The following is a 17,180-nucleotide window of genomic DNA, read 5'->3' as shown; positions in this document are numbered from 1 at the left end:
TTCTTAGGAATAAACTTATCAAGGGATTGAGAAACTCCTTACTAAGAACTCTTAAGACACTCAGAACAGAGATAGAAGACAGCGCTGAAGAGAGGGTGTCTTAGTTAGGGTTTTATTTCTGAGACACCATGATCATTGCAACTCTTATAAGGAAAACATTTAATTGGGGCTGCCTTACAGTTTCAGAGATGTAGTTCGTTCTCATCACGGTGGGAAGCATGGTGGCACGTGGGCAGAGTTGGTGCTGAGGAGCCAAGTCCAAAGGCGGCAGAGGGAGACTGAAATTCCACACTGGGTGGAACTTGAGCATAGGGAATGTCAAAGCTCACTTCCACAGTAATGCACTCCAGCAAGGCCACACCTATTCCAACAAGGCCACACCTCCTAATAGTGCCACTCCCTGTGGGACTAGCATTCAAATACATGTTGAGTCTGTGGGAACCAAACCTAGTCAAACCACCACAGAGGGGCAGTCAAAGCTCTTGGGTTGGAAGACTAGGGTGCTTGAGGGATCAGTGCCAGCCGAGGGACCTACAGATGGAGGCATTCTACCAAGAGATGAATGGTATTTCATCTAGAAATAAAAAAAGTTATCTTAAAATCCACCGGGAAGATCAAGACATCCCAAATCTTAGAAAGCACAGGGCTGGAAGACTTATTCATCTTGATTTTAAAACAACAAAGTTACAGTAAAGATGACCGTGGGTTTCCAAACAACACCCAAGGCTAGACTAGAGTGGAGAGCCAGGAGTAAAGCCAGTTCAAAGTGGGAAGGTCTTTGAAGGAATTGGTGGTGGGGAGTTTATGATAGTAGATTCAGCAATGAATTTTTGGACATATTGTTAAATATTATGGGTAATAAAAGACAACCTAGGTAAACTGTGCTATATCGAACTTAAAACTTCAGTGTGTGCAAGGGCACACAGTCGGCAGAATGGGCAACCTACAGAGGAGAGGGAACTGTTTGCAAATGACTAGCCTGATAACAGATTAATATCTAGACCATATGAACTCCTACACATACGCAACAGCCAAACAACTTCATTTAAATATATAGAAGACTCAAGTTGCCATTTCTCGAATATATACTGATGACCCGTAACCCAAGCATACAAGCTCAGCATCATTGATCGTTAACGATGCAAATGAGAATTACCCTGAGATCACGCACACACCAGTGTTGCTGACGGTAGAAGACTGGGCCCTTGTGTGCTGTGTAGGAACATCAAATGGTACAGAACTATAAAAATCATATGGAGGTACTTCACAGAATTTAGAGTGGAATCACTGTAACTCCAGGGCACACATCTGAGAGAATCTAGAACACTGAAGTGTACATGTGAGTGGTTAGGATGGGGCTGGCACGGTGGGTGGCTTGGGAGATGATAATACTTGCTGCCGAGACCGATGATCTGAGTTCTGTCCTGGGGAGACCCACATGGTAGAAGGAAAGGTCTGGTTCCTGTAGGTGAGCCTCTGATTCATGCCGTGGTGTGTGTGGGCACATATACCCAGGTAAATGTAATAAATAATGGATTTTGATTTACATGTCATATTTCAGCCCAGTTTTAAAATATGTTCTGAATGAACTGTTTGATTCATTTCTAGAATGGATTCTTAAAGTAACATTACTAACCAAAGCCTTGGTGCCTGTTGCCAGACTGTTTTCTAAGCCGGTGGTCACAGTCTATAGCTCTGTTGTCAAAGCTCTGGCACAGTGCAGTTACTGTTCTTTGTGTCATTAGATTTGGGTGGGTGAGATGGCTCAGTGGGTAAAGGTGCTGCTGCCACCGCTGGGTTCTGTCCCCTGGGACCAACATAGCAGGAAGAGAGAACTGACTCTTAAGCTGTCCTCACATTTGTCCCTTGACATGTGTGCACTAAATAAATACAGGCAGATATATGTAGAAAAATTATTGTTAAGAGATTAAAAACTCTTTGTCATGCAGTTACTGACTGTTCATAGTTCTTTTTACATGAACTAGTTTGTTTAAATCCTAAGGGCTTAATGTTTTTCTAATAATGATAAATTTTATTAATCTATATTTATATTTTCTTTGGTTGAGGGAAGATGTGAGAAAGTTTGGGGTTATTTTCGTTTTGATTCTTGTGAGTGGGAATTGGTGGCACACATCTTTAATCCCAGCACTCAGGAGGCAGAGACAGGCCAGCCTGGTCTACAGAATGAGTTCTGGGACAGCCAGCGCTACACAAAGAAACGCTGCCTGGAGGAACAAAAACCAACAGAATTGATTCTTGTGAAACATACAAAGTATGTTTTCAGATTTTCTCAGCGTCCGTCTCCATCGGTGCTTGTAAGTGTCCTGGTCTAGCTAGCTGCAGGGTTGACACCTCTTCTGTAAAAGCCGTGGGGTTGTAGCCATGACTTGTTTTGTGTTTGCTTGTCTCATTCATAGCAGATGTATTCTGGTGTGAGGAAGGGCTTGAGTTGGCCTTTTCGCATATTGTATAGTTGTTGTCTTCCCAGAGCTGTGCATATGATTCCCTCCATTCCTCTGACTTGGTTTATTCGCCGTTGTCTGAGAGCATTTGTTGCTGTTGGGTCACTGCTCCTGTCCCCTGCTCTCCTGTGATAGATGTCCAGTCACACTCTCATCAGTCTGTTGACTTCGGTTGGTGGCACTAGCCGCTCTTCAGAATTGTCCTCATTCTTGCCATTTTGTTTTCCGGGTGAATCTTAGAATGATCTTGTCATTAATCTTGAAAAAATAAAGAGGCCCACCGACCCAAGCACCTTTACAGTTACCTGTGTGTCCGGTTCAGGAGCACACCTCCTGTCTTAGGGCTGTTGTCTATAGTTTTCTCTTTTTATATAGACTGACTTTGTAGTCTAGTCTGTCATGAGTTCCTCCTGCCTCAGCTGGATGCTAAGAATGCCGTGTGCCAGCCTCATATCCAACTGCAGTGTGTTTTATGGTCTCAGAACTCTTTAAAAACTACTTTGTATGCATAAGGTTTCCAAGAGTATTGGAGAAGTCACTAATAAGGTTTGATATCCTTTGATCTAAGATCATTAGGAAAAATAGATCAAAAAGTATCTTTGCTTTTTTGCCTTTGAATGTGTCTATGTTATATAAAGCTGCTAGGCATCTCCTCCCCTATGTCTGTGTTCCGGTTCATGAGCAGAGCCCTGAGGTGTGCACATCCCTGTCTCACTGCGGATGACATAGGAAATGATTGGCAGGCAGGGTACAAGAAGTGCCTGCGTGTGCACCCTTAGCCCCTTCCCACACTGCTGTTTATGTGTGCCTGAGTCCCTCTGGAGCACTCCCTGACTCCGGTGAGGTGAGGGGCGTGACCTTTGCCCTCAGCACTGCCTGCCTGTCTGAGAGACAGAGTTGGGGTGGGGAGGTTATAGGGATGGGGTTAGTTAAGAAACTCCTGGAGACAAATGGGCAGATGAATCTCATTTGCATTGCTAGCTATCAAAGCACAGGCCACTCTAGTGGCCCACAAATGCAAGTGCAGAGAACACCATCAGGTGGCTTCCACTTTCCAGGATTGTTAGCTATAGTATGCTGGGACTGAGGTGTACCTCCATGGCAGGTCACTTGCCTGGCATGCCTGAGGCCTCAGGCCCATCCCACCGCCATGTTCTGCTGAACTGTAGAATCCTGCAGCATCGCTGACTCTGAAGGAGAGAGGAGAGGGATTCACATAGACTTCCTTTCCCCGTTGAATTAACTTAACAGCTACTGAGAAGGTGAAGTCTGTTCTTGTTAGTGAGCGAGGGTCTGATAATCACCTGAATGGTTTGTAGGAGTTCGTTCATTCACTCCAGTATATCGGGCTAGACCCATAGAAGTAATGGAGCAGTGCGTCAGGTGTGTTTAGGAGTTAAAGGCTTTTACTTGTCTTGTTCTTGAATTGAGTGTTATAAAATGGCACAGCATAATTCCAGAAATGTTTCTCTGAAGTGAAAATTTTTCAGTCCTGAAAGTGATCTCCTCACATCTCCATTGCCTCCCTGCGGACCCAGCAAGAGCATTTCTTTCTGTAGGGACATTATCTCATCAGCATCCCGACAACGACTTGGGAGTGCTCTTTTCTCCGAGGATAGTTCTTTTGTTTTTTTGTTTTGTTTTTAAGAATGAATGGTAATATAACAAATGAATGGAAATCTTAATTTTAAATTTAAAGAAAGCATAACTTAAGGAATCTAACATAATAACATTTTTAAACTACAAAAAATAGAATGGGCCAGTGGGTGAAGGCACTTGCTGCCAAGTCTACAGACCCAAGTTTGATTCCTAGGGCCACATGTTGGAAGCAAAAAACTGTTTTCTCACAGGTTGCCCTTTGACCTCCACATGAGCTGTGAAACACATGTGCGTGTGCGCGCACACACACAAACACACTAACACTATGAATAAATAAATTTATTTAAATGTAGAATAACCAAACTTGACATTACACTTTTTTCTTATGACTCCACCTCTATTTTATGCCTTTGAGGCGTTTTCCTGGCCATGGAGTAGGCACACTTCACCTGTGGCACTTCCTGTCTAGGAACAATTCAGCAGCTCCTCCATGGATTTTTAACCCTCATTTTTCTGGGTTGGGGGTGAAAACTAGGTCTCAGGACGAAACCCGTGTCGTGATTATAAAGCCCTCAGTTGCCCTATTGATAGTAAGGAGGCTGAGCACAAGGCAGATGCGCACAGGGCAGAGCATGGACCCACTGGAGCTGGGTAGCAGTTAAATAGCTGCTTACTTCTGAAAACTGGGTTGACAGAATGGCCCTAAAGTAAGTGAAGGCAGAGTCTAATGGCAGAGGTTTGCCTAGGAACACCAGGCCCTAGGCTCACCCCCTAGTACTGTTAAAAAGAAAAGAAGAAAAAAGAAAAAAAAAAAACTCTAAATGAACAAATAAGAGCCAGGAGGTAGAGGGTACAGGACAGGCTGGTATACAGTACCACAGTTTTGGGAGGAACCAGTTTGGGAAACAGTAGAATCATGGAGAACCAACATGCTCCTTTTTCCTGGTTGATGGGGGTTGCGGCCCCCGGTGCCATCCTCTGAGAGCTGGGGTTCTTCCCTAAAAGTTAGTGAGAGATGAAGACTGTAGAAAGCCGGAAAATGCCCAGGCTTTTAATGCACACACTGACAGCCAAACAGAAAGCTCTTTCCGTTTGCAGGCTTTTTTTTTTTTCCCAGTGTCATTTTAAGTTGCAGCTTCTGGCCAATCAGCGAGCTCCATGCCTAGTGACATCACGAAGCAGCCAGTTCCCTCCAGCTGCAGAGAGCTTCAGTTTGTCTTTTTTTTTAAAACTAAAATGGAGGCTGGTTTCTTGCCTTAAGGTGTACAGCGCCCTTCCCGCGGGAGCCTAGATGTTGACATGTAATAAAGCGGGCAGCGGGATGGTGGTGGATGCGGCCAGCTCCAACGGGCCTTTCCAGCCCGTGGCCCTTCTCCACATTCGAGGTGAGTTATTGTGTGTTCTACTGACCGGAACCTTCTGTGGGTAGTTAATAAATGGCTATTGTGCTTTGGGTAGGAAAAGCAGGAAGTCTAACCAGCAGAGTCCCCTTCATGTTGACGGGACTGCACCTGAGCAGGCGAGGGGTGTCACCTCCGATCGGTGGGCATTTTACACATTACTTACGGGGCCTGAGCTCAGGAGGCCTTGCACGCAGAGTTCAAAGCTGGTTTTTCTGCTTTCTCCCTGCTCTCCCATCCCCCTTCCGAGGCTGTGCTGATGTCAAAGGATGTGAAGTCACTGCCTGGGGAAGGTCTTGGGTGGGGGAAGGAAAGGGAGGCGGGCCGGCGGGCCTGGCTAAGTTGTCTGCTCACAGAGTTTGAGTTACCTTGGTGTTAGTGTTGGTTAATACTGCAAGGGTTTTGCCACGGACACAGCTCTGAATTAAGGATGAACTGCAGGCAGAGAATGTGCAGAATTGATCAGAGGAGAACTTCATTTTGGAGGGTGTACACTCCACCGTGCGGCTAAAGGAGCTAGGCTCCTGCTTCAGATACTGAGATCTGCTGGGCTTCTGGTTGGTAACGCCAGCTCTTAGCTTTAGAGCAGTGCAAATGCTTTGGGTTTACAAAGGCTTTGTTAAGATTTAAAAGGGCAACAAGTTTTCAGTGTGTATATAGGTCACGGGAATGCCCGGCCTGTTGGAAGCAAATGTGTAGCTTTTTCTCCATCCTCTTTGAAATGCTGTAGAAGTTGGCTTCCACAGTGGCTAAATGTAAGATGGCCAGGAAGAAGCAAAAGGCGAGCACAGGGGCCTGAGCTGCAGGCCCCGGCAGCAGTATGTATGTTGATTCTAAACCATCGGCTACTGAGCAGTGACTTGACCGGATTACAGGTACAAGTCAGTATTAATACATCTATGATCCCTTATGGGTAGATTCTTTTTTTAACTTTAAAATTTTTATTTTATGTGTATGTGTATTTTGCTTGTATGAATGTGTGTGTACCGTGCATGCCTGGTGCCCTCAGAGGTCAGAAGAAGGCTTCATATTCTCCAGAACTGGACTTAGGGTTGCTAATGAGCCACCACACAGGTGCTAGGAACCGAGCCCAGCTCCTCCAACAGCAACAAGTGCTCCTAACCACTGAGCCATCTCTCCAACCTCAACAACCTTTTTTTGTTTGTTTGTTTTGTTTTTTTGTTTTTTGGTTTGTGAGCCTCCTGTATTTATTAGACACCTGATACTGTAGTTCTTCTTGGAATTAGGAATTTGTTCAAAAATAGAAGCATTTAGTTTTACATTTTATAAATAGAACATTAATTTATGGGAAGCCCTGTTAGTTCCAGCCGATACCATGCCTGTCATGGAGTGTCCTCCCCTAGCTCTTCAGTGTCTAATTGTCAAGGAAAGTGAAGTGCCTAACCCTGAAAGGGACTCAAGATTTTCAAAAAGAAGCCTGTAGCAACCGAAAACTTCCTTGTAATGAAAACAGCTGGAATAGCTCCTAGTTTTAAGTCTCAAGGAACACTTGATTTCCTCATAAAGACTTCTTACAAGCAGACATGTTCATGCCCTAAACTTTCAGCTCTGTGAACCAAGCGCTGAAAGTCATTTCAGATGACTAAGTGCAGCCCCTCCCCCAAAGCCCCCTGCTGGAGAAGGACAGAGGACAGGAAGAAACACCTGTGGGCAGGAAGCCTTTGGGGAGCACAGGAACTGGAGGTGCTGGAAAGGAAGGAACATAAGAGGGCCACCCCCACCCCCACCTCCTTAAGACAGAGAGGTCTTTCACCCCAAAGGAAATATAACTTGTCTAAGATCGCATAGCCCTTAAATGGTAGGACTAGAGTCCAAATCTAGGAAGCTGTTTTGTCTTGTTGGCAATCTTTATAAGTCACTTTTGAAGGGAAATTGTGGCTCTTGGCAGACTATCTTGCAAGAGGATTACAGTTTCCTCCCCAGTGCTGGGTCACCTATTCAATTCAATAGCCCCCCGTTTTGCATGACAGTTGTACACCCACAGCTCATTTCTTATTCATTTTGCATACCTCACGTTTGACAATACCACACACTAGGTTGATCCTAACTTGGAGCTTGAGCAGCTGCTGTGGCCTGCTTTCACCGAGGGTGGGGCCACAGGATGGGGGCAGTCAAGTCGCAGTGAAGCCACTGCTCACCTGCTGCTCACCTGATTCGGCTCCCAATTAGTTCAGTAACTGGTGATGCTGAAAATGATTATTGTGGCGAATTGGCCATTCCTAAAGTTCAAGTATGAAGGGGAGATGGTTTAACCGGTGCAGCCCTGGCTGCCTTCAGGGGAGAGCGATGGCTGTAAATTTAGCTTGATGACTTAGACTATGCACTTGCAGTGCTGTCCAAGAGAACAGTCTACCGCGATGAGAACGCACTCTGTGATGTCCACCCTACTAGCCTGTGGCCACATGTGACCATCAAGCACTTAAAATTCTTTTTTTTTTAGATAAGTGTCAGCCAGGGTTGTCAAATTGGACAGCAAAGGTCTAGTCTGGAACTGGCACTCTTTCAAGTAAAGTCCAGACTAAATATTTTTGGCCCTGAGCAAAAGCAGCTACAGAGGTAAAAGTAGAGGCCTGCCTGTTGCCCCACGGTTTTATTTTCACATGCAGGAAACAGGCTAGGTCTGCTTGTGGATCACAGGCCCCTGACCTGTTCTAGTGCCTCCTGCATGTCTGAGCTGCCTGTGAAGACTAGTCGAACACGGTTCCTGAACTTTCCAGCACCGCCTCCTGCCCTCCATGGCTGGCCCCTGAAGCTCAGCTGACCCACCTCAGAGCCAGGCTTCAGGCAGAGACAGCTCAGCCAGAAAGATGCCAGTAACCAGAGAAAGCAGCAGGGCAGCCTAGAACCTCTTCCTGTTGACCTGTATTCAGGGCCATCAGAAAGTCTGGCACCTGATAACCTTGTGCTGATTGATCTCCTGTGACAGTGAGGATGCCCCGTTGGAAGCAGGGGAGCGGTGGTGCTTTTTAAAGTGGCCTCTTTCTCCTGGGAAGTGGGTCTAATGAAGGGAACGCCGCTCTGTCCCCAGTACTTACTGGGTCATAGTTTGGTGGGTGTTCACTTTGCCCATCAGAACTTAGAAAAAAAACGTGCAGGGAGCAAGTGAACCAGCTGACCCCCAGCCTCTGTTTCCCAGCACAACAGTCTGACAGTGACTCCAGCATGGGTGGGCAGGGACACTCAGGACACACCTGAGGCGGGTGTTGTATGACACTGGTCAGAGTAGGATCTACTGTTTACCCACATTCTCAAAACAAGGAAGGGAAGCTGCCCAAGTGAGACTTGTAAAGAGTAAAGGAAGGATTTCCTCTCTGGTTGCCTGCAGTTCACTTGGTGAGTTGTCTGTCATCACCCTCTGAGTGGTAGGGTATAGGAGTGAGCAGTGCACCCTCCCTATGGCCTCCCGGGAAGGGTGTGAGTGAAGGCAGTGGTGGTTGGTTCTGCCCTCGGAGTTGGGGAGAAGGCTACTCAGGTGGTTGTTGCCTGATAGTAAAAGACATTTCTGATTTTATTTTTCACTGAGACATGTTAATTGTGTAGAAGAATGAGAGGACAGGCTGGGGATGTTGCTCAGCTGGTAGTGACTGCCTGGTATCCATGAAGGCCAGGGTTCAATCCCCAGCATCTCTCGGCACTCTGGAGGCCAAGACAGGAAGACTACATATAGTGAGCTTAAGGACAGCAGCCCAGGCTCTGTGAGAACCTGGGTTAGGTGTCCTAGGAGGGGTGGGTGGGGTGTTTGGACCTAGGAAGAGAATTGGTGGCAAGTCAGAGGCACAGCTGGTCATGTGTTTGTCCTACAGTACTTTGCTGGCTCAAGGAGAACTGGCTTACTCACTCCTAGTGGTCCTGTGTGCTGGTGAGCAGCTAGCCTAGTGTGTTTGTCTCAACCTCAGGCCGTCCAGCCTGTGGGCCTACTATGTGGGTACTGCCTCTGGTGTCTGTCCCAGAGGCAGAAGCAGCAATGACTGCATGTTTGTTAGGTTCAGGACCAGGGCCACATCCACGCGTCCCACTTTTCCTTTTGAGTCCTTCCAGTGCTGAAAGACATTATTGTTCCTTTTTTTTTTTTTTTTTTTTTTTTTTTTTTTTCCTTCTGGAGAGAAAGGGGAGTGCCTTCTGCAGGACCACAGAAATGCAGTGAGTCTAAGACAGTAAGAGCCCAGCACAGCTCCTGTCACAGAATTGCGAGGTGAGGGGGGCAGTCTTGTATCCCTACATGCTCACTGTTGTCTGCACATAGGACTTTGCATCCTGTGATGTGTGAGCAGCAATTGTTTCTTATCTGAGAAAGTATGGCTTGCTGTGGGTCATACACACCCACTTACTTCCTCAGAAGTTTTTTTTTTAAAACTTAAGTGTGTGTCTGTGTCTCTGTGTGTGTATATGCCTTTGAGTGCAGGAGCCCAAGGAGGCCACAAGAGGGCACTGGATCTTCTGCACCTGGATTTACAGATAGTGTGAGCCATTAGACACTGGTGCTAAGAACCAGACTCTGATCCTCTGCAAGAGTAGAAGTGCTTTTAATGACAGAGCCATCCCTCCAGCCCCCACGAGCTTTTTCTTAAAGTACATGTGATGGAATACACTCCTAGTCCTCAGGGAGGATTCTTTTAAGAATCAAGGCCAGTCTGAGGTGCATAGTCAATTTAAGGTCAACCTGGGCTATGGAGCAAAAAGCCAGACAGGCTCAAAAGGTGGCTCTGCAGGTAAAGGAGCTTGCCACCAAGCCTGATAGCTCAACCTCAATTCCTGGAATTCACATGGTGAAAGGGGAGAGCCAGTTCTTATAAGTTGTCCTCTGACCTTCATACACAGGCCATGGCATGAATACTTGTATGTGCCCACATGCATGTGTACACACACACACACACACACACACACACACTAAAATTTCTGTAATGTAATTTTGAAAAGGTTTTAAAGCCTTCTTTTTTAATTTTGACAAGACATTGCCTGAAGCAAGCAAGGACACTACACTCTGAGAGATAGAGGACTGGTTTTTATTTTAGGTTCGTGAATTATTCATAAATCAAGACATCGTTCTGGTTTAAGAATGCAGGCTAAAGTGCAATGGCTAAACACCATGAGTAAATGCAGATCAGCTTCTTGTTGGGAAAAATACAAAACCAAGGGGCCAACAGGATGCTCAGAGGGAGGTGCTGATGATTGAGTTCTGTCTCAGCAACCCATGTGGCGAAGGAGAGAACTGAATCCTGAGACTTGTCCTCTGCCCTCTGACATTTGTGCACATATGTACCGAAATATATTTAAAATGTTATTTTAAAATAACTACAAAATGAAGCTGAGTTGGAGTAGTACTCACCTGTAATTCTGGAGCTGTGAGACTGATGTAAAAGGATCAAAACCTCAAGACTAGCCTGAGATGCTTGTAAGTTCAAGGCCAACCTGGGGCTGCACTGTGACACACACCTATAGTGAAACCTATTAGCTGTGGATCGGGGCAGTTGGGGAGCACTGCGTGCCGCAGGACCCTGATGCTGTGGACTTGCTTGGTTTTTCTGGGTATGGTAAAGATGGGATTTTGTAACTTACTGCCAGGGAGTGCAGACTGAAGTATCTATCAGGGAGGCATCAGGGTCTCTGCACCTTACTCAGATAGTAAAGGGGCCACTAAGTCTAAGGTAGCATGCTAATACTAACCGTGTAGGATCCAGGGAGACACCCCAGTATCCACTCACTTGTACGTAGACTAAGTTTTTCATGCTGTTTGAGAAGCTGTGCTCTAGGCAGAGTGTGGCAGACCTGCCACAGCACAGGGTTACGCCCTGCCCTGTGTGCTGGCTGTTTTACCCCCTGGCTGCTGACTCACAGCAGGTGCGTGGCTCCCCGTGTATTTTGGGGTCTATGCTTGGTTTGATGTTGGCAGCATTCTTATTGGCCTTACACAATAACTAGCTGCCTTTGATAAGGATGAAGACACACGATTAGATCCAAAACCCTGCTTATATCAGGCAAGTGAGCCCTTCTCTGTGCCTAGAAATAGGAATAGTAATTTGATTTACCTCTTCAGAGTTTGTGAGAAGGATAAACAAGTAAATATAAGTCAATAGCTTAAAATGAAACATTGTGAGTCTCTCCATGTGTTAGTGGTGGCCATGAGGGCCCTTTTGTGGGGGTACTTGTGGTACTTTCTGGAGCCCAAGAGCTAACCACAGTTACAGCCGGGGCACCTGCATGTTTGCTCTCCTTGAAGTTCAGTTGAGGTCTGTCTGTCTCTGGCTTCCCAAGCCTTTTCATCTTTTACTGTGTTGCCCCCCTAAGCCACACCCTCAGCACCACGAGAGCGTGGTGAAATTATCTGCTGGGTAATCCCAGGTGCCAACCTCCATGGCCTTTGTAGAGCATGCCCTAGCCTCTGGTGCAGCGTTTTAAAATTCTGTCAAGTCCAAACTAAAAACTCCAACTTAGGATTTTAACTGTCAAAGTGGAGTCTTAATGTTAACACGTTCAGTTTCGGAGTCAGTGATGTCTATGTCGACCGTTTGGGCTTTGAGCATCGTGCTGCCGTCTGATGTTGTTGTTTGCTGGGACTCACCGCTATTAGGGATGCATTTCTTTTTTGTTGTTGATTTTTTTACCCCTTCTCTTGAGGTGGGGTTCATGTTGCCCAAGCTAGTCTCAAACTTCTGGGCTCAAGAAGCCCTCCTGTTTCAGCCTCCCACGTGTCTGGGACTGCAGGCATGTGCCACTGTGCCTAGCTAGTGCTGCCGAGTGCAGTTAGGAAGCACTGACGCTCTGCTTTTTCTTCAGCCTACTTTCATCTTTGGCCTGTCAGATTAGGCAGCACTTGAACTAAGTGAGATCTCAGGTGTGACCTTGAGTCTTACTGTTTTAATTTTTAATATTGTGGTGTTTTAGTGGAGCTTGATGTGATTTTTAGGATTTTATCATTTGCATATGACAGCTTTTATCATATGCTGAATTTTTTGTCTGCTGGTTGTGTTCTTCATAAGTGCTGTTTCTAAACTGTGGTGTTTTAACTTATAAATCCTGAGAATAGTAATATTCCATTTTAGGGAACAATGATAACCCTTGCAAAGGTTGCTGGCCCTTCGGTCTAGGTAGGCTCAGAGAAGAGGTGGGGGAGGGGTGTAGTGTAGCTGCTTTTTGTCCCCCACTGCCCTGCATAGACCAAACGCACCGAGAGCCACACACTCAGAACTCTGGTTGTGACAGCCCTGTATTCCACACAGAACCATACACACCAGGAACCCAGAGTTGCAGAGCTACCTTCAAGGGGTCTCTGTGCGGGTGCCCCTTTCAGATTGTCTGTGCTGTCCTCATAGGAGGACCAGTGTGTAGGGATTGGCTTGACAGTGAGACAAGTTGGGTATGCATCTCCTTCATAGAACAAGACAGCAATGGCCAGCTAGTGTCTACTGTGCACTCTGACACGCACATGCCTGTCTACCTTGATGACGCATGAAGCATTCATTTTAGAAAGTCCCACCTCTGACACAAGTTTCTCAAGTCTGGGTGGTGAAGTCCAAAGCTCACACAGAGCTGCCTCAGCATGGCCGCAGTGCTTTGGCTCTGCAGAGGAAATGCCCCCTCTAGTAAATGGAGTTGCAGGCTTATTTTCTGTCCACCTTCCTAGGACCATCACTTTTACTTGAAATACCAAAAGCCATATTGTGTTTGTGACATGAACATTTGGGCACATGTCCTCAGATATCCAAGAAGCGAGCTTATCAGTGCAAAGGAAACAGTTGCCGCCCCCCCCCGTAAAAGTTCAGCTTTCAAACCAAGTATAGATTTTTGGAAAGTTTGTGTCTGCCATTTTAAATATGTAAGCACTACACACCAGAGGAGTTTCAGGTAACTGAAACTTCATCAGCACAACCTCAGATCCATATTGCAGCCAATATTTAAGAAGGTGGCATTTGCTGGCCAAGTATAGTAGCTGGTGCACGTAGGAGGCTGAGGCAGGAGGATTACTTTTGGCTTCAGGCTAGCTTGGGCTACAGAGTAACAGTGTCAAAAATCAGCCAATCAAAAATAACAACAAAAGTAAATAAAGCTGAAACTGTGGCTTCCCGAGTTGTAATGTCAGATGGAAGACCATTAGAAATGCTTAGACTGTTGAAGTAGCCCCTTTTCCAACTAAGTGTGCTTCTGTTGGCCTGTGTGCGTATGTGCGTGTGTGCGTGCGTGCGAAAGAGAGAGAGAGAGACAGAGACAGTTTCCCATACCCCTCAACGAAAACAACTTACCACAGGAAGTTGAATACAGAGTTGAATGCAAACCCGCCTGCCTTCTGTTAAGTCTGCTGTCAAAGATATATACAAAAGTGTAGGATAGAGCCATTTTCCCTAATTTTTTTTTTTAAAGTTTGTTTTAGTAAAGGTGTGGTCTGACATGAGATAGGACTATTAATAACCAGTTCAAGGAGAAGGTGACATTTTAAAAATTCTCTGTGGTCTGAATCTCTGGATGTAACTCACCTAATCGGAGCTCATTTTGGTCTTCATATAGAACCTGACCCTGTAAGTGGGTAAGTGGGTCCTGACACCACAAAAATCAGAAAACCTTATCCCAGAGTCTCTAGCTCAAACCGGAAGTGAACCTACCCCTGTGTTTCCCAGAGCCAGTGTCTGTGTGTTCCCATTCAGATCCATACAACAGACCAGACAAAATAGGCCCAGTGAACTAAGCAGTTACCTCGGGATGTGGAAAGGGCTCTCGGGCTGTGCAGGGTCAATGTCTGGGTCTCAGTGACTCCCCGCACGTCTTGCTTAGTTTCCTTTTATCTTTTTAAAAATGTTTTTGAAACCGTCTTCATTTGATGCACATATGAGTAAGCCACCTTTGCTCTTTTTGTTTGTTTCGTTTTCTTTGTTTTTCAAGATAGGATTTCTCTGTGTAGCTCTGGCTGTCCTGGAGCTCATTGTGTAGACCAGGCTAGCCTCAAACTCAGAGATCTCATGCTTCTGCCTCCCAGATTAAAAGCATGTGCCACCACTGTTTGGCTTATTGGGTTTTTTTCTTAATCAGAACTAAAACTAAAATCCTCCCTGGCCTGGCCCTTACCTTCTGCCTCCACCTGCTCTGCAGAGCGCTTACCACTTGTTTGCAATCTACTGTGGATGCTTGCAGACACTTTCCCGTGTATGTGTGCACTTACCCACACAAATCATGTAAATGTGCGATTATTCACAGAAAGTGTCTAGTCATTTATATTTCTTCAGTTATTAAGGAGAACAAGTAAAATGAAAGAAATTTGAGAAAACAAAACTTTTTGCAAGTTTTTAACAAGTGATACTCTGAGCTGCTGGCACTTCTGTAACCCACCTCATGCTGTTTCTGTATTCAGGGCATAAACACTGGCTTCAGTCTCCCAAACCTTTCTGTAATTTTGGTTTAAAATTTTTGGCCTGGGTAAGCATTTGGAAGGAGGAGGCAAGTGTGTAGCATTTGCCACCTGGCCAGGGCTGTCCCTAGGGGCATTCTGCACCAAGCTCTGTAGTCACTTTCCAGGTGTCAGGGATGACAAGGCAGAGCATCTCTTCCTGGTATAGCTTCAGGGTGGAGTCCCAGTGTTCTCCCTTATCAAGGCCTGGAGATGGGGGCTTCCTTTTCTTAGTTCTTCAGACCTGAGCCCAAGTGGACCTTTTACTCTTGTGACTATCACTGATCATTTTAAGGACATTTTCATTTTAAAATGTTAGGCCACACTCACTGAGTGACACTCCCCTTCAGACCTAGCCCTTCCTGCGTTGTCAGATGGCATTTTCCAGGAGTTAAAGCTGTCAGATCCAGGGGAGGCCTGACTGTCCTTTACAGGGGCTAGCTTAATTCTACTTTCCTGAGTCTGCATGCATGTCCTCTCCAGAAATGCATTTGACCAGATTCCTTATTTTCATGGGAAGCTGAAAGGAAGGAACTCTGAAATTCCATAATGACACCCATGAAGATGAGAAGCTTAGTAAGACTCGGCCAAGTTCTCCTTCTGTCCTGCTGGGGATGCCTGCCAGGAAAGAATGCCAGTGGCCATCCACAGAGTAGCCTTGCTCAGAGGCTAATACATTTAGATCCAATTTTTTGTTTATTTCCGGTATTCTTGGAACTATATGTATGGTTCCTATGGATACTATGTAGTCCCAACTGCCCTCAAATATACCACCCTTCAGCTTCAATTTCTGTTTTGTTTTTTTCGAGACAGGTTTTCTCTGTGTAGCCCTGGCTGTCCTGGAACTCACTCTGTAGACCAGGCTGGCCTCTAACTCAGAAATCCGCCTGCCTCTGCCTCCCAAGTGCTGGGATTAAAGGCGTGCACCACCACTGCCCGAAGCTTTAATTTCTGGATGCTAGGATTATGAGCAAGTGCCACCACATGTGACTCAGATATTTTTTTTTTCTTCATAATAAAATCACAAACGACAGTATGCTAAGAAGTGTGTGGGAATCTGGAGAGGTGGCTCAGTAGGTAAGAGTACTTGCATCTCAATGGCACAAGAACTGAGTTCAGATCCAGTGCTCTGTAAAAAGCCAGGTGTGCCATGTGCGTGTGGCAATTACCCTAGAGCTGTGGGGAGGGGCAGGAGAGAAGAGGGTCACCAGGGCTGTCTTGCTGCAAACCTAGTTTCAGGGTCAGTAAGAGACCCTGTCCAAAAAGAGGAAGCTAGAGAGTGGCAGAGCAGGATGCCCAGTGTCGTCCTAGGCACCCATAGCCCACCCCTGGCCACTACATACAAGTGTGTATACGTATGCACACCCATGCACGCACACAATGTTTTTATTATACAAACAGTAAATGTATAGGCAAAGTTAGGGCGTATATGAGGCCTTGGATTTAGTTCCTAGTGCTGCAGAAAACAGTAAACAAGCTAAAGAAAAACTAGACTGGAACCTTTTCTTAAAGCTGCATTTCCTCCTCCTTCTCTGGGTAAACGCTCCATCTTTTGAGTTTGCCAAAGTCTAGCCTTAGCCTTTCCAGGCTCAGCCCCCACTCTGGTTTTTCTGACTTATTTCCTGATGTAGCCGAGGCCTTCACATATTGAAACTGAAGTTTTCTGGGGCAGGCGAACTTCAGGGCGGGCCGTGACTTATTTAAATAGCATAATAGGAATTCTGCAGTTTTTCACTTTTAAGTTTTATACATATTTAAATGTGAGCTTTAAAATATTAATCACGAAGTTTTGTATTTCATTTTTGTGTGAGCTGAATTTATCATATTCAATTAAACAAATACAGACTGTCCTGTCCTCTTAGTTTGGAAAACTAACTACTTAGCCTCTGTGTGTGTGTGTGTGTGTGTGTGTGTGTGTGTGTGTGTGTGTGTGTGTACACATACACATAAGAACCCCCTCCAGCCTTCTGTCTGCCTTGTTTAGTGCAGCAGGTGGGTGAGGCCTTTGGCTTATTTGAGACTTTCCACCCTTATTTTTTACAAAGAGAAGAGAGCCTATATGTGAATCGTGGGCTAAACTTGGAGCCACAAAGTAATTTCTGACAACACACTTCTCATTTAAATATTTAAAAAAAAATAAAGGAAACTTCAAGAAGCATTCTCAGTAAAACAAACGTTCTTTGGCAGGAAGCAGGGACTTATCAGCCAAGTTAATAGCCTTAACTGCGGCATCCATAGTAACTAGACAGGCCACCTGGGTAAATACTTACCCATCGGCCCCAAGGCAGAGCCTTCAGTGCTGGGCTTCTTCCTGCTACCCAGTGT

At 45.7% G+C, this 17,180-nt stretch overlaps 1 protein-coding gene and 1 long non-coding RNA gene across 9 annotated transcripts in view; one reads left to right on the top strand and one right to left on the bottom strand.

Moving 5' to 3' along the window:
• The window catches only part of Ppp2r5c (protein phosphatase 2 regulatory subunit B'gamma), a 131,378-nt gene that overhangs the window by 34,944 nt on the left and 79,254 nt on the right, over window positions 1-17,180 (top strand). For 2 of the 8 annotated variants that reach the window (XM_076921166.1, XM_076921164.1), the window contains exon 1: window positions 5,218-5,446. The exons of 3 other annotated variants lie outside the window; for them this stretch is intronic. In XM_076921166.1, the coding sequence (XP_076777281.1) occupies window positions 5,353-5,446 (94 nt within the window). In that variant the 5' untranslated portion in view covers window positions 5,218-5,352. Of the gene's footprint in view, window positions 1-5,217; window positions 5,447-5,873; window positions 6,019-17,180 lie in introns of those variants that run through there. 3 more of the 8 variants (XM_076921168.1, XM_076921165.1, XM_076921167.1) reach the window with 3 other exon arrangements.
• LOC143436770 (uncharacterized) lies at window positions 99-5,711 on the bottom strand. The gene is made up of 2 exons (XR_013106566.1): window positions 5,628-5,711; window positions 99-3,652 (listed from the first exon to the last, which is right to left on the bottom strand). It is a non-coding gene; the product is annotated as an uncharacterized LOC143436770 (long non-coding RNA).

The sequence above is a fragment of the Arvicanthis niloticus genome, chromosome 23 (assembly GCF_011762505.2).
Source record: "Arvicanthis niloticus isolate mArvNil1 chromosome 23, mArvNil1.pat.X, whole genome shotgun sequence".
Classification (NCBI taxonomy): domain Eukaryota; kingdom Metazoa; phylum Chordata; class Mammalia; order Rodentia; family Muridae; genus Arvicanthis; species Arvicanthis niloticus.
The sequence above is the reverse complement of the archived record's forward strand: the minus strand, read 5'-3'. Positions and strand labels throughout refer to the sequence as shown.